The sequence below is a fragment of the Lutra lutra genome, chromosome 2, assembly GCF_902655055.1.
Source record: "Lutra lutra chromosome 2, mLutLut1.2, whole genome shotgun sequence".
NCBI classification, from domain to species: domain Eukaryota; kingdom Metazoa; phylum Chordata; class Mammalia; order Carnivora; family Mustelidae; genus Lutra; species Lutra lutra.
This window is the reverse complement of record NC_062279.1, coordinates 100,871,192-100,893,415: the sequence shown is the minus strand read 5'-3', so window position 1 is coordinate 100,893,415 and position 22,224 is coordinate 100,871,192. Positions and strand designations below refer to the sequence as shown.

General features: G+C 46.9%; 1 protein-coding gene across 1 annotated transcript; it reads left to right on the top strand.

The window, feature by feature from the left end:
- Positions 1–1,225: 1,225 nt before the first annotated feature.
- On the top strand, positions 1,226–21,939 carry C2H4orf54 (chromosome 2 C4orf54 homolog). The gene is made up of 3 exons (XM_047718071.1): positions 1,226–1,342; positions 2,178–7,648; positions 17,001–21,939. Exons 1-2 carry the CDS (start codon positions 1,269–1,271, stop codon positions 7,609–7,611), a joined length of 5,508 nt encoding a protein of 1,835 aa, XP_047574027.1. The 5' UTR covers positions 1,226–1,268; the 3' UTR covers positions 7,612–7,648; positions 17,001–21,939.
- The last annotated feature ends 285 nt before the right edge of the window (positions 21,940–22,224 follow it).

The window sequence follows — 22,224 nt, the reverse complement described above, 5'->3', positions numbered from 1 at the left end:
TGCTTGAGGTAGTGTTCAGAATTTATTGTCCAAGGTCCCCAAGAAAGATTAAAACGGGGCATTGAAATTACTCTGCTTGCTTGAAGCAACCGATTATATTTTATTTTGTTTTGTGTGTAAGGTCATGTTCCTTAAGCCCTGAGTATATAATGTATACACAGGTTGATAATATAAAAAAAAAAAAAACAAAGCAGAAACAATTATGTGATTAGTATGCAGTCACGTGGATGGAATTGCCTAACGGACGCCTTGCTCTCCTCTAATTGTGCACTTGGTGCCACAGAGAGCATCTGGGCAGAGAAGCCAGCAAGCCTCTGTAGCATCACAGTTCAGGTTCAAGCTCAGGAGCCAGACTGCCTGGGTTTGAGTCCTGCTCCCTAATTTCTTAGCACCTCTGTGCCTCAGCTTTCCTATCTATAAAAATTATACCTCACTCATCAGGTTGTTATGAGGATTAAATAAAATAATACATACACATGTAAAATTGCTTTGCATTGTGCCTCACACACAAGAAATGCTATATATCTCTTAGTTGTGATTATCTCTTTTAAATTTTTATTATTATTAAAAATTGATGATTTTGTGCCATTACGTCTGGCTCCCCATAATCAAAAAAGTTGTTCGCAAATTTAGCAAATTCTCTCTTTTCTTCTTGTTCTTTCATTCCCCTTCTCTCCTTCTGTTTCTTTCTGTTTCCTTTTCTCTTTTACTCTCAACCTCATGCTCTGGCTTATATCCATGCTATGATACTTGATATTTCCAGTCTTTCCTTATGTCATGTTTTTAATGGGAATGATGTGGGCAGAAGCAAATTGTCATGGGGAGAGTGGGGCTGTCGTCTCCATATCTCAAGTATGGAAAGGTAAATGCTTTAGTTGTTAGGGGCTCCCACTCCATACCTACCCCCACGCCTGTCCCGAGGAAGGAACATTTTTCTGTGCGGGGGTGGCATTCATGTTGGAAGGGGATGGGTGATGATGTTATTTTTGTTCCCCACAAATGTGGATGTTTAAAATAGTGCTTTATTCAATCGGCATAAGTGACACATAGACTATGTATAGTGGTGAAATTGGGCCTGGCAGGTGATGAGGGCCAGATCTCACCCAAACCAAGAGTCGTGGTTCTCCACTGATAGCACCCAAGGATCTGTGCTGAGGGTGGCCAGCACAGAACCCCCATCGTGGGGCGCCTGGTAAATCCCCTTGCACAACTACTGAGTTATCTGACGTGGATGAACCTCAGAGCCAGTGAACTAGGACTTTGGCTTCATGTCCATGGGGCATGCCAGCGGGTCACATTTCCTCTCTGAACCTCCCTCCAAGCCACACTGTACTCATGAAGGGTAAGTGTATTCCTTGTTCTTTTGTGCCTTTTGACTCCACGCCCTGCAGGTCTGGAATTCAGCCAGCCAAAACGAATCATGAGGCTGCAGCTCAGGCTGTATTAAACTGAAAGTTTATTGTCTTGCCACAGTTTTAGAAGTTTAAGGAACTTTTCTCGAGATCGATTGGATATGTACGGATTTGAAGCAGTGTTCATTTTTGACCCCACGTGCTCCTTTTTAGCAACTATACATAAAGGAGTATTTAAAGTGTTATGTCTTAAGTCTTTGAAAATTGACCTTTCATACTTCAGGTCAATGCAGTAAGGATTCTATAAGGGATTCTAGTTTCAAACAGATTTTGTTCTATGGAGTATAACTTCGGAGAAAAAGAGGGATGGAATATTTTATTCCTCTGAAGGTTTTATTACCAGAACTGATCTGATTTGAGATGAAGGAAAAAGAAAATGCATAGATTTTTAAGGCAAGCAGAGAGCCTACCATATGTCTAGGAGAGATTTTGAAATCTTTCTGGATCGTCCTGAATTCGTTTGAAATGCAATGCAAAATTTGGATTCTGTGTAAGAATAAGGGGACGAACCCGTTTAATCACACTTGGGAGTGAAAGATAGCGGTGAGTAAAGAATCCCTTCACACCAGCTAGACGTCTCTACACCAGATTACACAGAGCATGTGGCTGTTGCCAGTGAGAACCCACATGCCTCCCTCCACACTCAACCTTCCCTTGTCATCTCAGAGCCTCTTCTCTCTCCCCTCAAGTGTGGTTTCAGTATGACTAGGGAATAGACACTAAAAATATTTCTGGAATGACGTGACCCACTCTCGCCCCATCCAGGAAAGGGACAAGGCTTCACAAGAAACAGCACATGCTTTCCTTTCATTTCTGGAAGTCCCTGGGTCGACCTACAGATGCTGCTCCTTCCGTGGCCGATGGCATTCAGACTCCTTGCCACCGCCGACGGTGCCAGGCAAACAACTGGACAGAACAGCTCAGCCACGGGAAGCTGGCCACGGTCTCGGCCGGAGCAGCAGCCCCCCGGCCCCAGACCACCTCTGCCACCACTGCCGGGAGCCTTCCCCCCTCCCTCAGGCTTGTCCCAGCCCCGCCAGAGAGGCTGAAGAACTGGGAGGTGGTGGCAGCAGCCGCAGTGGTGCCTGTAGCCTTGAGCCCGGTCCAGGCACGTGGGGCCCTGCTTCGGGCCACTCTGCAGCCCCTCCAGGGCCAGCGAGGGACCAGGGCCAGCCCCAGCGGCGCCGCTCACCACTGTCTCCTCCTGTCACTGCAACTTGGGCAAGGGCTCAAGATGGAAGCTGCCACTCCTGAGCTGAGTCCACAGGCCAGACTGAGGGAGGTGGGCGACTGGGGGAACAGAGCTCAAGATAGCCAGGAGCCGAAGCAGCAGCTGCCACTGCTGCCCAGGCCACCGGCCTCCTCCCAGCGAGAAGCGAAGTATGTGGAGATGTGTGCTTCTGCCGCAGTCTCAGGGGTGAGTCTCCGCACCAGGAGACTCGCTCTGGAGCACCGCCCGGGCAAGCAGAGGACCCCTAGGAGCCCCAGGGAAGAAGCCCAAGAGGAACGGAGCAGTCAAGAGAGGAAGGCTCCGACCCCCCAGAAGAATCCTGCTGCCTCGGAACTCTCCAGATCCCAGCTCTCCCGCACCGATGAGCACAGCAACCTCTCATCTTCCTCCTCCTCCTCCCCAGTGGACAAAGCAGAAGAAGGTGGCGTTTCCAAGATGGATGATACCACCACATCAGCAGGGGCTCTGGCCACCTCGTCTTCGTCTTTAGGCTTTGAGAGTGACAGTGGTGAGAGTGCCCTGAGCTGCCAGCCCAGGGGAGGAGGAGAGGGGCGAAGAGCAGGAGGAGGAGGGGCAGAAAGAGGCGGGGGAGGGGGAGAGGGAGATGGAACAGAGTGCAGGGACATTATTGCCAAGTCTCAGGGCAGCAGGGACCCCCCCAAAAATGAGGAGGCTCACTATATTACCACCCACGAGATCCAGCTGAGCGAGGTGGAGCAGGACATGGATTTTGATGTGGGACTGGCCTCCCGCTGGGATTTCGAGGACAACAACGTGATCTACTCATTTGTGGACTATGCTTCCTTTGGTGGCAGCGACGAGACCCCAGGGGATGTCACCACCCCGACCGAAGAGGACGACGACAACAGCTGCTACCTCAGCACCACTCCAAGCACCCATGCCACTCAGACTCCGAGCCCCACCAGCAGTGACCCAGCCCGTCCCAGCGCAGACAGCAGTGGTCGCCACACCAGCAGCACGGAGGTGGGCAGCGGCCCCTCTGACAGTGACCCCACTCCCCCACCCACTGGGCCTGGCACTGCCACCCTGAGTGAGCCCTTGCCCGAGCCCCCGGAGGCAGCTTCAGGGGCAGCAGCCGTGGCCGCCAGCAGCTGTGGGAGTACAGCAAGCCAGATCCTCCTATCAATCAAACCGACTTCCCGGGCTATAAATGAGCCTAGCAACGTGCGTGCAAAGCAAAACATTATTTATGCTGCCAAGCATGAAGGCGACATGAGCCTCCGTGTCTCTACAGCTGCTGAACACAATTCAAGTTCACTGAAGCAAGACCCGGCTGCAGCCGTGGCTCAGGACCATGCAAAGAAATTCATCGCTGTCCCTGCTCGCCTGCAAACCCGGTGCGGGGCCATCCGGGCGAAGGAGCTGGTGGACTACTCCAGCGGGGCCTCCAGTGCCGTGAGTGAACTGGACGATGCGGACAAGGAGGTGCGCAACCTGACCTCCCGGGCCTTCCGGAGCCTTGCCTACCCCTACTTTGAGGCCCTGAACATCAGCTCCCGGGAGTCCTCCACACTCTCCGAGGTCGGCTTTGGGCGGTGGTCGACGTTCCTGGATTTAAAATGTGGGGGTGTCGGAGCCAGGGTGGAGCAGAGCCTCCTGAGGAGTAGTGCGGCCTCCGTGGCTGCAGGTCTGAGGAAGGGCAGTGGGGCCAGGACGACTGCAGACCAGCTCTACATCCAGTCCAGGAAGTCCCAGACCAAAGCCTTGGAGTTCGTGGTCAGCAAAGTCGAGGGGGAAATCAAACATGTGGAGACACCTCTGTGTTTCCAGAAACAGGTCCAGACGGGTTCCCGCGTGGTCACCCTCCTCGAGCCCCTGAATTTCCGCAGCGAGAGCAAAGCCAGCTCAGCCACTGGGCCCTACAGAACCGCCAAAGGCTCCGGCAAGGGCCCAGGGTCGGTGTACACAGACGATGGCTCGGAGGCCTCTGAGAGCAACAAGCCCGCCTCCCGCACCGAAGGCCCCCAGAAGAAATCCAAGTTTGCTTCCAGTCTGCTCAAAAATGTCATCTCCAAGAAGATGCAGCGGGAACACGAGTTCAAAATGGAGAGGGGAGAAGTCACTGACACGTCCCACCGTAACCCCTCCAGCACCTCCAAGGAGACGGAGGGCCCAGCCCGGGGGGAGAAGCTACGGGAGAGGGGTCTGCAGAGGCAGGGTTCTCGCCACTCAGAGGCCGGTTCTGAGTACACGGTGGTCAGCGTGTCCGACGCAGGGGCTGAGGGCTCGGTGGCCGAGTCTAAATCGCCAATTTTCAAAGCCAGTGCTCCTCGGGAGAGCAGTGCTGCCTCGGGTCGAAATTTCGCAGACGGACGCACTGAGGAAGTCTGTGAAATCAAAAAGAGTGCATCCGAGACCGTCAAAGGCATCTTCCTCCGCAGTCAGAACAGTGCATTCCGTTCCTGGAAGGAGAAGGAGGCCGAGAAGCGGGAAGAAAAGGCCCCTGTTGGGAAGCTGAAGCTTCCCAAAGGGGGCGACTGGAGGGCTGATCTTGGAGAGATCTCTGCCAGCAAGTCCACCATCATGTCGCGCCTCTTTGTCCCCAACATCCAGCAGACCCCCAAGGACAAGCAGCCGGGGAAGCAGGTTACCAAGTACCCTGCCGCCCAAGCCACCTCCACGGCAGTAATCAGGCCAAAGGCTCCCGAAATCAAGATCCGGCTGGGGAGTGTACAACAGCCGAGCTCAGACTTCAACATTGCCAAACTGCTCACGCCCAAATTGGCCAGTGGCAGCGCCTCTAACCTTTTCAAGACAGTTGAGGACAACAGCAGGGCGCAGCAGAAGCTCTTCCGGGGAGACAACCTGGAAAAAGTGCCCCAGTTCCAGGTGAGAGACGTCAGAGACAAGTCCAAGGCCCAAGGCCCCCTCCATCAGGTGAGAGATGTCAGGAAACTAATCAAAGGGTCCGGGGACAGCAGTGACAAGGGCAGTGTTACCCCAGAGCAGGGGCTGACCGGGCCCAAACCCAGGCAGCTGGCTGCGGCAGGGGGCGGATCCAGATCCCTTTCCCCCATAGTGATTACGTGCCAGGCGGTGGTTAACCCGAGGGAAGAGAGCATGGACCGAGAGCCTAGGGAGAACGTAGGCCCAGGGGGCAGCACCAGGTTCTTGAATTCGTCCTCGCCAGAAGGGACAGTCTTGGTTCACAGGGCGTCTGGCAGGCTGCCTGTGGCCACCATTGCCCCCAATAAGCCTGAGCAGGGCTCCTACCTGCCTGTGCTCAAGATCGTCTCTAAGGCTTCTGCTCAGAAGACCCCAGAGAAGGCCAAGGAGGAGGAGGTCAAGGAGGAAGGGAAAGCCCCAAAGACTTCTCGGAACGCCCTGGAGAAGCTGACGGCAGCCGTGAGGTCCATGGAAGAGCTGTACAGCTTCAACAGGAACGAGTGGAAGCGCAAAAGCGACCCCCTGCCCATGATGATGGACAGCCATGTCCTGTCGCTCATTGCCAGTGAGGAAAGGGAAGGGGCTGCAGGGGCGGAGGGGGACCCAGACAAGCTGGCCAAACGACTGGGTGAGCTGGAGGAGCGGGGCACCGGAAACAAGGGAGGCGTGGTGCTGCGGGGGGGCCCGGGGGAGCGTCTGCAGCGGAGGAACTCCAACCCAAGTGCTGAGAGCGTGTCTGCCCGGGCAGCCGCCTTTGAGAACATGGCCAGGGAAAGGCCGCGATCCCTCTATATCCCCCCAGTCCACAAGGATGTGGAGAGAACCCAACCCCTGCAGCCCCTCCCACCACTCCCCAGCAACCGAAACGTGTTCACGGTGAGTACCAGCAGCACCCAGAAAACTGGGGGTGTCGCTGGCAAGTTTCCCCAAGGGCCTTCTCCAGAGAGTCCTTCGGCGGCAAAGGGCATCAAAACCCAGGGACTCCGGTCCCTCAAGATCTCTCCGGCCACTCGGGCACCTCCTGATGAGGTGACCACTAGGAAAAACAGCAGCAATTTGGAAAAGAACAATAGCGACTGTGAGAATTACTTGTCCATCCCCCTTAAAGGAAGCTCTTCAGCGGGAGAACTTCCTGGCAGGCCCGGGGCTGGGAGGGAGGGGCCCCCAGCCCCCTCAGCGGCCACTCTCTGCAGCTTGCCCCCTCTGAGCGCCCGAAGCCAGGTCCCCAGCAATCCCAAAGGCTCTCAGGTCAGTGGAAGCAGCCGGCCAGCTTGGCGTACCAAACCCGACAACCCCAGGGAGACAGTAGCTGCTGCCACAGGGCCACAGAGCCCGGAGCATCTCCCCACTGCCATCTACCACCAGCAGCCACTGCCTTTTGCCCTGCAGGGAGCCCAGCCCCAGGTCCTGTGCTTCTCCCCACCCAGCATGCCTGCCACAGCACCTGCAGGCCCAGCTTCAGTCCCCACAGACCCCTTCCAGCAGCCACAGCCCCAGCAGACCCAGCGCAAGATGCTCCTGGATGTGACGACCGGCCAGTACTATCTGGTGGACACACCAGTACAGCCCATGACCCGAAGACTGTTTGACCCTGAGACAGGGCAGTATGTGGATGTACCCATGACTTCCCAGCAGCAGGCTGTGGCTCCCATGTCCCTCCCTGTGCCTCCCTTGGCCCTGAGCCCTGGGGCCTATGGACCCACCTACATGATCTACCCTGGGTTTCTCCCCACGGTGCTGCCTGCCAATGCCCTGCAGCCCACGCCGATTGCTCACACTCCAGGGGGAAGCGAGCTCTCCTCCATGGCAGCAGACCCCCCTGGCAAAGAGGCAACTGCGACATTCACTGAGGCCCCATACTTCATGGCCTCCGGTCAGTCTCCTGCTTCCTCTTCCTCCTCGGCCCCGGCAGCCACGTCCCAGCTTGTGGGGGCCAAAGGCTTCACCCAGCTGCACGGCAAGCCTGTCATCAGCATCACTTCGCAACCCCTGGGGCCCAGGATCATTGCCCCCCCTTCCTTTGATGGCACCACCATGAGCTTTGTGGTAGAACACAGATGATGCACCATCACCAGAAAGCAGAACGGAGCAGCTGCTGGTGAGTGAATGTTACTTTGATAATCAGTTTTCAGGGATTAAGAGCAATCCTATTGCTTTGTGTTTGAAGTGGTGGGGGAGGCAGTATGTAGAAAGGGGCATCTTGGGAGAACAGAACTAAAACCCCATCCAGATGATTAAGGAGCTAATTTTCTTGCCAAGTTTCCTCTTCTTCCCACTCCTCAATCCCCACAGCCAGCCTCTCCCCCATTGACCTTTTCAAACTGCCAGAGTGTTTTTCCCACCGGTGAGTAGGAGGGAAGTGAACCTCAGATCTGTCAGGTTAGCCTTTGGCGAAGGTTGGCAGGGAAAGGAAAACCCGGTCTGGATTTTGTGGAGTGAGCTTCACTCTATTCACTCTATTCCCCTCACATCTCCAGTGACAGGAGGCACGAACATCCAGAGAGATCCCTGGGAACACTGCGAATCTGGTTGCTCCTCACAAGGAGGGAGAATGACACTGACATTTTCTTGTTCGGAGGATTTCCAAAATCCGTAGAAAGGCTTCTTTCCCCTCAACCACATCTTCTTTCTCTTGACTTTTCTTGTTTGAAGGGACTGTATATTTTAAGCTCTTGTTTTTGTTTCCAGACAATTACCTTCTCCTGGGATGAGGTCAAGGTCTTTAATCTCTCTCTCTCTGTCTGTCTCTGTCTCTCTCTTTCTTTCTCTCTCTCTCTCTCTCTCTCTCTCTCACACACACACACACACACACACACACACACACACACACACGACCTCCACGAAAAGCGGGGAGATCCTCCACCTGCAGTGGCTCCTTGGATGGGCTATTGGGTTTGATCCAGTCTGATTAGACTGGATCCACTGCTCTCAGCTGCTAATCCCTGTAAGATGCTTCTTTTTATCTCTGCATTCTATCCCTTCAGAAAATAATCGACCTCCACTTGCCCCCCTCTAAAGAAGTCAGATAAAGTAGATCCCTAACACCTGAATTAATCCACATTCACAGACTGGAATCCTTCCTGTAAATAAAACCATGGAACTTGACAGGAGAAGTGAGCTTGGCTTGTCTGACAGGACACTTCAGGTCAAACACCTAAGACAGGAGTAGCCCTTCACATAGGAGCCCAAGGTGTCAGCAGTGTGGGGACAAATCTGCCCCCTCGTTTTCCTGTTCTTTTCAGATTAGGATGTGTTGGCTTCATATATCCTTCTAGGACTTCACTTTTCGATAAGATCTTACTGAACCAAGAAAGGAGATGGAGTTCTTTTCTGAACTGAAAGGAACAGAAGAACATTGTTTCTTTGTGCAATGAAAGAGCCTTAAATTAGGAAGTGGGGTCACTGAATTAGAGACACAGCTTGGTCTTCTCACCAGTGGTGTGTTCTTGGGCACACACATTCTCTAGCACTCATGACACTTGTGTCGATAGTATCTAATCCTCAAAATTTATCTAAATGTCAGATGACATCAGAATATATTTTAAAGTATAAAACCTTCTCCAAATTCAGGGACTATTACGGTGCATTATGTTTATTAGACTTCTAGACATTAGGCCACTGTTCAAAAATCCCTGGGTTTTGCTCTAGAAATTCAGGTGGGAGCCCAAGCCTCATTTTCCTTGCACTCTAGAAACAGATAATTCGAAATCTTCTTCTCTAAGAGTTTGCAACCGAAATCACAAAGAGGGGTTGTGGGGACTAAAGGTATATAATGCATGTTTTATACAATGTAAAAAAAAAAAAAAAAATCCAATATGCATTGAAAGACGCTCAGAATTAGACACTTAGTCCTGCAGGAAGAAAAGAGTAGCCTCTCAACAAAAATATTGTAATCTTCCAGACAGGTGGTATGTTTACCTAAAGCTATTTTGGGATAGCTAATCCTGTGAGGCCTTTGTGTGAGCTGTGGAGGTGCAGAAGCAAGGGGAAGAGAGGACAGGGCACAGAGGAGGGAGCAACCGGGCACACACTCGTATGCCGTCCCTCTAGCAGCTGCTTTTGGCTTTTCTCCTGTCTGCTGAGTCTGGAGAGATTAAGCATGGAGTTGTTGCCGTCAGACACAAATATAAATCTGAATTTTGAATGTTCAAAATTTGAACAGTACTTTTTTTTTTTTTTTTTTTAAGTTTTTCCCCTTTGAAAGCATAGTCTTTTATTTTGGTCCATGGCCCTAAAGATAGAAGTACAAAAGCTGGCTTCTCAACTAGGAAGACTGGTCAGGAACTAACAATTAGCATTTTGTGTACAAGCAAAAATCTACCATCCAAACTCAGATAACTAAAATCCTTCAAAACTCACCTTCCTGAGAGTTTGATACTGCTTTCCAAAGAAAGATACATTTTAAAAAAAAGTGTGCAGTTCTTTCTCTTGTGTGCAAAAGATTGGAAACATTGCTCGGATATATAAAAAACAATTACACTTACACACTCATTGATCAACGATACTCTCATATAGATGGTCAGGGTGAGAAGACTTGGGAGCTGGTTTCGGTTCATGATTTCCTTTGAAAACCAGACTGAATTCAGAGATATTCCTTGAGGTAGGGTAGGAGTTTATGTGCCCCTTTCTACTAAGAAGTCACACCAGTGATTTGATCCAATCGCAACATTTCACAGAGAAGAAAACTAGGGCTTCGAATGGAATGGCTTTGTCACAATCCCCAGGGAATGAGATAAGCCAGCACCTGCAGAAGGGGCTCTTGGCTCCCGGGCCACACTGCAAGCTCCTTGATAGGAGGCCTGGAGCCAGGGAAGGATGGCAGAGAGCATAATGAGCTCTGCACTGTGACAGCCAGCACACCTGGGCTCCCCTCTGTGTCTCTCTGGACTTGTGTACAAAATGAATGTTCTAACGAAATGCACTCATTCCCTCACTCATCCAAAGAACACGAATTACATTTTTACACTCCACCAGTCACAGTGTACTCTGCGGCGAGGCTGTCAACCCACGTGTGACCCAGTGTCACACGCCAAGAGCCCGCACGCCAGCAGGAGGCCACACAGACCCATACGCACAGAACTGCGATACCAGGATTCAAGTCCTATCTTAACCTTTAAGATTTCTTCCAGCTCAAATAATAAGTATTTCATCGCCTATTTTTAGCTGCACGTTGTAACAGGGAGCTTTGCTTTCTCCCCGTCTCCCGGAGCATAACCAGCTGCCGTGCTTGCTCGATCATGGTTAGGTTATGAATTTCCCTGTGGTTCAGCTCTCACAGGTGGGTCTTGCTGCTTCTTGTCTTCCCGTGGTCCACTCCTCAAACTTGGCCAGATCACAGCCCAGCTAAGAGGATAATTAGCAATATTGCTTCCTTTATCCTTCCTTAGTAATGAAGTCTCACATTGTGGTCAATGGATGGAGCAGTTCACAGCCCGTGACCCAGAGGCCCGGAGTCACAGCAGGAGCCCGGGCATGACACACCAATGTGCTGGGCACACCGGTTTGTTGTTCGTTGACTTCTGCGTTGAAAGTCGCTTTTCCACAGGATCTTTGATGCTTTTTCTGATGAGATTGGTTTTGGTTGAGCTTTCTGTCATTCAATACACGTAGCTCTATTTTTCCTTCCCCAACATATTCACATTCATGATTTTTCCTGCCCACCCATTTTGATTCCGTATTTTGGGTTTGGTTTTTTTTTTTTTTTTTTTAAGATTTTATTTCTTTATTTGACAGACAGAGATCACAAGCAGGCAGAGAGGCAGGCAGAGACAGAGAGAGGAGGAAGCAGGCTCTCCCCGCTCCCCGAGCAGAGAGCCTGACGTGGGGCTCCATCCCAGGACGCTGGGATTATGACTGTCAGGGCCTATTGAGCCAGAGCAGCTCCACCTCGGTTGAACAGCCATTTTGTTGTTTATGCAGTAAAACTTAAACTGACCCTGCCCCCCTCCCCCCGTGGAACTTATTTAAAAGCAAGTCTGGGAAACCAGTAGAATGTGGTCGACCAGTCCCAGGTAACAAAGCCCAAATACAAGGGCGGGTCAGGTCAGGTGGAGATAACAGCCCTAATGCAGGGATGAGTCCGGTCAGGTGGAGACATCCAATCAGTGGGGCGCTCGTACTGTCTCCCTAGCTACCAAGGAGTGTGGGCCCCGCCTTTTAGGCGCCTTTTGGGCGCCAATTCTGACCAAGGTGATAGGCTAGTTCAAATAGCTACTATGGGGTGAATTGTAATTCACTTGGCCACCCGTGTGTGACCTAGCATGACTGCAGCTTTCTCTGTGTGTTGCAATCTCATTGGCCACCTGTGTGTGGCCAGGCTTAACCACATGGCCTTTGCTCTATAAAAGTTAGTCTGTGAGCCTGGGGGTGGTCGCCCTCTCCGTAAGAGGCCCCTAATGGTCGGTTTGATTCTTGATGCTTGGCGCGAAATAAAGCTTTGCTTGACCTTTGCTTTGTATCAGTCTCATTCCTTTGATTATGGACCCAACAATGACCTGAGCCTAAGGCAGAGGCTTTAACCCACTGAGCCACCCAGGCGCCCCCCATATTTTTGTTTTAAAACATTCATTGAGACTTGATCACCAATGCCATTTGCAGGACATAAAGATAAAATAAATATGTGATAATAACAAAAGGAAATTTTTTTTTAAATTTTATTTATTTATTTGAGAGAGAGCATGCCCAAGTAGGGGGAGAGGGAAAGGGAGAAAAAGGTTCCCTTTTGAGCAAGGAACCCGATGCAGGGGCTCGATCCCAGGACCCTGGGATTGTGACCTTAGTCAAAGTCAGCTGCCCAACGGACTGAATCACCCAGGTGCTCCAAAAGAAAACATAAATGGGTACCACGCCTGCACCACAGAGGGTCACACAGTTGTTTTGTTTTACTGAATGTCTGATTTTTTCCCTGTAAGACTTGATCCATTTGTCTTTTCATTTCTGAGTGTGCTTTACATTGCTCCTACACATTGGTCTCTCTCCTCCTCACTTCCACTGGGTTCTTTCTGCCCCTCAATGGAGCCCCACACAGCAGCAGCTGAAGTGGAAAGAGAGTGGGGCTGGGAGCAGAGGCAGCCCTCAAGGACTCCTCAGATCATCAAACCCTGTCCCTTGCGTTCAGATTCCTGGAAGGGAGGAGGGTGAGCGGCTGGGGTAACTGGGTGATGGACATAAGGAGGGCACGTGATGTGATGAGCGCTGGGTGTTACGCACAACTGATGAATCATTCACCTCTACATCACAAACGAATGATGTACTATATGTTGGCTAATTGAATTTAAATAAAATTAAATTAAAAATAAAATAAAATTTCAGGAGGAAATTGGGGCTCAGAGAGGTTAAGTGACCATTTTTATATTGCAGTGTCCCTGAAGGCAGAGTTGGGACTCGAAACCCCAATTATCCTCTACCAGAATCTCTTCCCAGCTGGCTTCCTTCCTGCTCTCCATTTTTGCCTCCTCTTTTTCTCTCTAAGGCCACTCTTCTCTGGTGGCCCTCCCTCCTGGTGTCTGTCTCACCTGTTCACTCCCCATCCCTTTCTTCCCTGACCATTGGCTTAGGAATTTAATTTTCACTGCTTTTTTTTTTTTTTTGCTTCTTTGGTGATTTCAGTCCCTTTCAGGGTCTCCGTTTTCCCATTCACTTTTGCTGTTTTAGTGTGATGCTCCAGCTGCTTCTTCCTGTGTTCACCTTTTCTTTTCCTCAGTGGGTTTTCATCACCCACTGCATGGCCTGAAGGACAGGAGCTTGCGGTCCGCTGCCCCACCTGCGCGTTCTCTGCGGCTCTGTGCCGGAGGCGGGGGGTTGGGCTGCCGGCTGCAGTGCAGCGTGACTCTTCATTTCTAGTGCATTTTATAATTATATTCCTGAATCACTTTGTTTGTTTCTGCTTTTCCCCTCACTTAGCTGTGGCTTCCTCTCTCACTGACTATCTGTGGCTGCTCTTTTATTATCTTCCTAATGTCTTCTTTGCCTTTTCTCCCTTTTTCTTTTCCTGGATTGTAGCTTCCCTCCAGCTTATTCTTTTGTACCTTTCTCTGCCATTGGATTGGCTTTATATTTTCTTCTCTGCCGTCTATAAAATTAATAATAAATGAAAAGTAATAGCTACTGGGGATTAATCACTTATTACATATCAAGCCTTAATATCACGCCATTTGATTCTTAAAATAAGATGGTACTATTTCTAATTCCTGTTTGACCCATGAAAAAATCACCTCTCCCAGATGAACAGATCAGCTGCAGTCAAGGCCCTTCCAGCTCCCTGGCCCATGCTCTCCCGGGTGACCCCTCTGTGCCTGCTTTTTTTGCTCTCTGGCCTCCAGGCCTCAGTTTCTTATGGCAAAGTGTCCCTGTTTCCTTCCCTGGGAAAACAGGGAAGAGAATCAGGTAACAAATTGACCCTGAATCTGGCAAGATCTAGCAAATACTAAGTCTCCGTGTTCTCCATCCTTAGTTATTCGAACATCTTATGCCTCAAAGAGAATTCAAGGCAGGTTCAGAGCTTCCAGGGGTGGCTGTGGCGCCCAGTAAGTGGGGGAAGGGAGGTAACTGTGGTATGTGGGGAGGGGACGGTGTGGCATGTCCAAGTGAGTGGAATGGCTTCATGCACTGTAGTTGAAGGAGAGCTGTAGGGCTTTGACTAAAGACCAAGTGTATGCACCTTGAAGTCGGGCAGCTCTGGCTCAAATTCTAATGCTCGTATTACTTTGGACAAGTGACTTTTCCTCTCTGGCCTTGGTCTCTTCAACTGTAAAATGGAAATACCTTGCAGGAGTGTTTTGAAGATTGAGTTCTAAAACCATTACAAAGGACATAGCAAACAGCTGTGAACTTCCTAAATGCCTCAGAACCCTTTAAGAATCCTTGAGAGGCCCTCACCAGAGCAGAAAATTGGCCCTTATCTAGGCAGATTTCCAGGGTGCCATCAGGGGCCTGCGTCCAGGATTGCTTTATATTTGCTTCAACTGAAGGCTGTGCCCTCAGCCCTGTGGTCCCCTTTGAGCTGGCTTATCTTAAGGGGCAGGCCAGTTGGCTGTGGGTCAGGGTACTCTAGGACCAAGACCTTCCAGAATGTTATACAACTCTGGATATCGTTTGCCCGCTGCATGTAGAGATTTTCCTCTGTGTCTGGGCACAGGTCTGTGTGGAGCAAGGGAAAATCTGACCCAGCATCCCTGCTGAGCTCTGACATGTTCTGGTCCTATAATCACGGGAAGTTATCGAGGCCCAACTGCCTGGTGACACAGTGTCATCACCCCTCTCATCTTTACTGACTTCTTCATGATCCTCGGATAGGTTAAACTGGTGGGTCTTGTTATTTCATCCTTAATAGAAGTCGGAGCAACTTTATTATTTTCAAAATTTCAAGTAAAATTCCTTAGAAGTTAATGTAGGCAGAACCCGTGTCCTATGAATGAAGGAAAAGGCAATATCCAGACTGTGATTCCCTAAAAATGATCCCAGTAGATTGTATAAACAGATTCGTCCTTCATTTCTCAGACTGTTCTCACCATCCTGTAGTTTACCTCCCACCCCACTCCACCACTGTCTGGAAGCCCCTTCCCCTCCCCGGCCCCCACTACCACCCTGTGTCCTTCTCACCCTGCTCAGGGAAGCTTCACAAAATCTTGCCCAGTGATGGACTCAGCCTGAGCTGTTGTCAGATTGTTGGATCCTTGAATCTGAAATTATTCTTCTTAGTCTTCTATTTTCTTCTTCTCCCCTTGTAGTTATATTTTCCTTTCTTGTTGCTCCTTTATAGGTCCTAAGGTTCAAAAACTTAAATTTATCAAATGAGATGTCTCCAGACCTACCACAGCCCCTTTTATCTTGAAGGTCATTCCTCAATACATAAAACGTAGAAGGATAAAATAAACGAACATGAGATATACACCCATGAAATCATAATTATTCTCTTTTTAAAGATTTTATTTATTTATTTGAGAGAGAGGGCACCTGTCTGAAAGACAGTATGGTGGGGAGGGACAGAAGGAGAGGGAGAAGCAGGATCCCTACTGAACAAGGAGTCCCAGTGGGGCTCAGGGCTCAATCCCACCACCCTGGGATCATGACCTGAGCTGAAGGCACACAGGTAACTCACTGAGCCTCCCAGGTGTCCCAATAATCAAAATTATTCTTATAGACTTTTTTTTCTTATATATTTAACACAGGTCAATTTTTTAGATGACAGGATTAAAATATCCCTTGCCAAGCTACTCTGATTGCATATGATTGATTAGATAGCTGTTATTTGATACTTCTCAGAAGTTATTTTTCACATGATAGAGTCCTCTTAATCCCTAACAAATATTAACTGTAGGACAGTCTATTTCTGTCTTCATAATATTGTGTTCAAATATCAACTTTCAAATGTTTTTTAGGCAAAGTATTAGTAGATATACTATATATAGAGAGAGATCTACAGAAAGGGCTCATTTTCAGTAGGGCTTTGAACTTGTCAATGCTTGTATTAGAATGGATTTAACTAAGTTATAGGCTCTAATCTGTGTATCTCATTTTTTAAAAAGATTTTATTTATTTATTTGACAGAGATCACAAGTAGGCAGAGAGGCAGGCAGAGAGAAAGGAGGAAGCAGGCTTCCTGCCAAGCAGAGAGCCCAATGCAGGGCTTGATCCCAGGACCCTGGGATCATGACCTGAGCCGAAGGCAGAGGCTTTAACCCACTGAGCCACCAGGCGCCCCAGAATATCTCATTTTAATCAAAATGCAGTGTACAAAATCCTACACAATTTAAGTAGTGATCATTCACTTTTAAGAATTCCCAGTATATAGAGGCACCTAGGTGGCTCAGTGGGTTAAACCTCTACCTTCGGCTCAGGTCATGGTCTCAGGGTCCTGGGATCGAACCCCACATCTGGCTCTCCTCTCAGCAGGGAATCTGCTTCCCCCCTCTCTCTCTGCCTGCTGCTCTGCCTGCTTGTGTTCTCGATCTCTCTCTCTCTCTCTCTCTCTGTCAAATAAATAAATTAATTAAATTAAATCTTAAAAAAAAAAAAAAAGAATTCCCAGCATAGAGTTTACTCCTTTAACTAGATTACTAATTCATGGTAAATTTCAGATATTTCTCTTTAGCTTAAATATAATTTCTACGTGCTTTAGGAACATATCTATTACACTTTTTTATCTCTGCTAGGGATGATTTCAGTGAAACTAAACATTTAACTCTATAATCATTTTTGAACAGTTGCTTGAATCTAATTCAAGTTCCAAAGAGAGGTTCCACTCTGAGTACTTTCCTAAAGTCAATATAACGTCTAAGTCAGTTCAGAAACACGTTTGCCAAACGCATATGAAAATGTGAACATCATTAGTAATGTTGAGATTAGCCAAATAGTTAAATAAAATGTATCTTGACATTTTTCTTGCTTCTTGAAAAGTGCAATTTACTTTTAGAACTAATGATCTTTTCTTTGACTATGTTTGTCTACAGGAGCAAGACAGAAGATGGACTGTTCTATAATCGGAAGGTTGCGTCGTAACAACACTAAGAATTCAGCTGAAAAACTTCCTCTACATGTGTTATTCTTAGGTTTTGCTTCTTATAAACCAAGTGTGTAAGTTTCTATATTTTCCTGAACAACCCTGTTAAGACAGTTTGTGTTATTTTGGTGTTACTAAGCTGAGTGAATGGTTGCAGTTTTTCCCTGTAAAAGGATTTCTTTTTATACTTTAATACAGAAGACAAACTTTCTCTTCCTCTTTCCCTCCTGTACTCATGACTAGGCAAACCATCCCTTCAGCATTCTCATAGTTCAATCAAAACACACGACAGAATGAGTTTGGTTCTGTTGTAAAGCACACCGGCAGATCAATAATTTGGATCACAGTTCTTCTTAGAGCTTCTTGGAATATGTGAGGATTAGATGTCAGAGTTGGAACACATGTTCGATTTTAAATACAAGGGGTCTGCATTTTGAATCCTATACCAGCCAAGCCTAGTCATTCCCTCGGTTACGTTCTACATGTTCTTTTATTGGGTTTAGCATGATTTCAAATGTAATTGTGAAAACTAGTGGTTTTAACACTCCTTGTTGCCTTCACACAGAATGGCTTGAAACACTGAAGAGCCAGTGATTGTGTTTAAAATTAAGTTCTTAGTCTCAGAAAGGTATGAAATACCTCTTTTCCTCTAGGAATCCAAACTTTGTTATGAGTGGATAGCCTTTTTTGGTCTTCCCTCCCTCTGTAGTTGCATGTTCCTCTCTCACTGATTGTTTGGAGCCCGAGGAGTGGCCTGTTTGGGGCGGGCGGCAGAGTGGAATGTACATTGATTCAGTGGTCCTGATTCTCTCCAGCCCCCGCCATACCGAGAGCACGGACTAGGACTGTATCACTTGCTCTATATGGGCTTACGATGCATCGAGAATCCAAATCACAGAATCTTTCAGCGACTTTCAATACTGCCTCAGTTGTAACTCAGTTCTGAAGGTTATTTTAGTGAGTGTTCACAGTGAGTCTTGAAGAGCTGATTGAACAGATAAATATTTAGATCGTCATCATTAATAAGTGTGTCAACATATATTCAACAAATGAAACATTAGAATATTTCTTATTTTTTTTTAAAGATTTATTTATTTATTTATTTATTTGACAGAGAGAGATCACATGTAGGCAGAGCGGCAGGCAGAGAGAGAGGGAAGCAGGCTCCCCGCAGAGCAGAGAGCCCGATGCGGGGCTTGATCCCAGGACCCTGAGATCATGACCTGAGCGGAAGGCAGAGGCCTCAACCCACTGAGCCACCCAGGCGCCCCTAGAATATTTCTTATTTTTAAAGAGAGAATAACTTGAAGGTTCTCCCAGACTTTCTTTAAGGAATCTCATCTTATCTATTTATTTATTCGAAGACAAGGCATCCTGGTAAATGTCTTTTAGATCCTTATTTTGATTTTAATGATCATCAGCCTTTGGTTTCTGCTTAAAATTTAAAAAATTTAAAAAACACTTTTTTTCTCAAAACCACTGCATTTTATGCTACTCACAACTGAAGATGTGAGTAAAAACCCAAGACTGGTTTTTGTATGATTTATATAATCTCATTACTTTGTAGTTAGGCTTCCTATATCAATCTCCTTTTGGAAAAATAACTCGATTTCACTTTTAGGGCCTTTCTTAAAGGGATCTTGCTCCAAAAAGAAATACTGTTGGGTAGAAGAAAAGGGTCGAGGCAGGCGTAGTCAGCTCTGGTCACAATTCAATTAATGCCCTGATACGTGACGAAATGAAGTGCAAAATATAAAACAGCCTCTGTGCATAGATAAGATGCCCTTGTCCCGTATTGAGAAAAGCCTTAGTCCTTGGCCACAGAGGTCTTCTCACCTAAGTACAGCAGCAGCTTCACCCCAGAACTGACTTCATTTTTCAACACCGGAGAGCTCTTACATCATCAGCCGTTCCTCATTTCCTGTAGAGACTGGCTGGGTATAAGGTCACTTAATATTAAACGAAGAAGGTGCGATCAATTTCAAAGATCTCCAACGTGTAATACTCTAAACAGCACCATGAATTCTCAAGTATTTGAACACATCTGGCAAAACTGACTGAGGAATCAGGTGGAGACAGTACCAGAATTGACAGGACTGTTTTAAAACCATGTGTGATTTTTAGGAAAAGGTTGATCATGCTCATATTGAGGGATCATCATCAGTGATCATACTGAGTAGTCAGCTGCCTGCCAGGTCTTCAAAAAGAGACATTTCTTTCCCTAGCCAATGGGGTAGAGTTCTTACCTACCAAGGGCCTAGGGATCCCAGAAGCTATTTATCCTTATTTATCACCAGCAGATCTGAGCCTTCAGTTCTCACATTGAGGTAAACTAGTACAGAAACTAGGAGAAACTAGTATAGAAAATACCAGAGAGGCCACATCCTCTAAGAAGCTGTCGAGGACATAGGAAATGTCCAAGGGGTTAAAACTCTAACTTTAAAAAATAATATTCTAGGAATACCACATTGTTTATTGATAATTTTATGGTTCTCTCTTTCATCAAACCAAAAAAACCAAACAAGCACTGCTGGCCGTTTACTACCTCAAGTGATGGGGAGGAACATGTTTAAAGACACAAGGTAAATCTAAATCCTTATTTTCAGTGTTTTATTATTTCCTGAGGTTGCCTTGGTATTTGAATGAAGTGGTTGTACCCTTCCTATTTCAATGGAAGTTAAGTGGAATAAAATAAGAGTCTATGAAGCCTTCTTATCCATCAAGCTATTACCCTGACACTGTCCCTTTAGGTGCTGAACTACGCTTTTATGTTTTGTATACACAAGACGACAGATAACACATGTAGCGTTTCCTAAATAGTGCCTCAAACTGGAGTTGAAACAGAATTGTAGAGTCTGGTTTTTGCCATTTCCTCTCAAGGTTATATGTCAAGGTTACATGTGCGACTCAGTTTTCCAGAGGAACCGTGGGGCATTGTCTGCAGAAACCTTGACCCATGGCCTCTTTCCCCCTGTTGATTAAATGGTCAGGTTGAAATGGACTCTATTTGAGTTATTTCTGGTAAACTGAACACATTTGTAACCCATATGAAAACTTTAATCCACTGGAATATCTTTTCTTAAGAGCGCTCTCTGAAATTGCCCTCAGGATTAAATGAAGCCCAAATATGCCGTTAGTGACTTTATAGTCTATCTGTATGTCTGTATATGTCTTTATACGTTGGTGTATATGCAGCTCTCTACATACCACTGAGTAAAGAAGCTAAACCAAATTACACTTGGACAGCTTTATGACAAATCTCACATGTTAGCGCACGTTTCAGATTCATTCTTATAACACTGAGAACTATCTAGTGATATCAATTTCTTAATTTCAGATTTGACTTCATCATTCTTGCCTCTTAAAGAGATATCATGCATTTTAATGGTTTTCATACTTCATAGAAGTGGGAGTCTGTGTTTGCTACAAACTGAATGCTCATGCTACCTGAAATTATACTTTGGACTGCAGGACAGTGTTAATTCTTAAGTAGATTGACTATAATCTCATGATAAGTATATATATATGTGCACAAGAAAACACATTCAGTAATAGTCTCTGTGTTTAAAAACTATCATGGTATACATTTTCCTACGTGGTGCTTGAGGAGTTTCATTCTACAGTTTACAAGGTGTAGGTTTGCACCCCAAATTCTCAGGGTATACTATTTTACCCAAATACTTGAAAGAAAAAGGTGCCCTGTATTTTATCAGTACTGTTGAGGGGAAAAATTATGTGTAGGCTTGTTTTAGAGAACTACTTATAAAAATCAAATTCATAAACTACGTTAGGCTTTTTCATAATTTCTGAGAGGATATACAGATAGCTATGATATATATATTTTCAAGAGACTGTTTCTATATTCTTACCTAACTTCTGGGTCCTAAGTAGACCTCACAGGTGCATAAAATCATTAATAAAGCATGTAGCATTTGCTAAGTTGTACTTTGAGTTTGAATCTAATCAGAATAGCATCCTCTGGTTCTTTGGAAGGAAAGCACATCCAGCTGAGGCACTTGTGACTACAAGGCCCAGAGGAAGATTCTGCAAATTGGACTCATTTGTATGCCCCGTGTCTCAGAAGAGAACTGAGGGTTCCCAGCAGTGTTTGTAAGCTGTTAACATTCTTGTTTCGTGTTGCCACGAAAGCGTATTATTAGATTTATTCCTATTTACTTCAAAATGGTGCAGAACAACATACACACACACACACACACACACACATCTAATTTGATTTCTTTTTTTAAGTTTCACAATTGCTTTTTATAAGCTATTGTTAATGGCAGAGTCCTTGCCGGGACCCCTGAAATTACTTATCCTACCTGGATCTCTGTTCTAGCAGGTGGTCCTTTCTTTTTCTCCCTCTTTGAGGTTGTAGATTTCTATATTTACATGTAAGTCATAATATCGTATAGTAAAAGGCCGTGGTGGTGGAAAAGAATGTGAAGACTGTGGAAGTTAGGTCCCAAGCAGAGGAGAGGAAATCGTGTGGTAAATGATGAAAGACATTGGGTAATGCCGAATTGTACCTCTGCCTATGAAAAAAGCCAGAGGTAAATGGAAAGAATGTGAACATTAAAACTGCTCTCAAGACAGAAGTCTTGGTGGAAATGTTCCTACCTGAGGTCTGATTCAATTAGAAGATACAGTGAGCTTGGCCAATGGGACTGTGAAATCAGCCCAGCAGCTCTGAGAATTACATTCTTGGTGTATTGCTGAAGGAGAAAACTACTTAGACAAGGACTCTGTGAGACTGGCCTACTTACCTTTAACTGCGGCATTCATAAGTGATTGTGCAATCTTCTGTAATGGTCTTTTATTTTGACTCTTTGGGAAAAAAAAATGTTTTGTTGTTGTTGTTTTTCCAGTAAAAGCAACTACAAAGAAAACATGCACTGTTTGTCTCTATTTTGACTCAAAAAACCAAGCTGTGGACAATTTGACTTTCTTCTGTATTCTAATTTAAATCCTCCACTTAACTAAAATCCTCTGTTGTAATGGTTCACAGACAGGTTGTATCAGTTTTCCATTGCTGAGGTAAGCAGAAGCATCGTGGCTTCAGACAACACAAATCTGTTATCTCACAGTTGTAGGGCTCGGAAGTCCGGCATGAGTCCTTCCCAGTACCAGGGTATTTCACCTGACTGACCAACTGAAGGACTCGAACTGCTTGC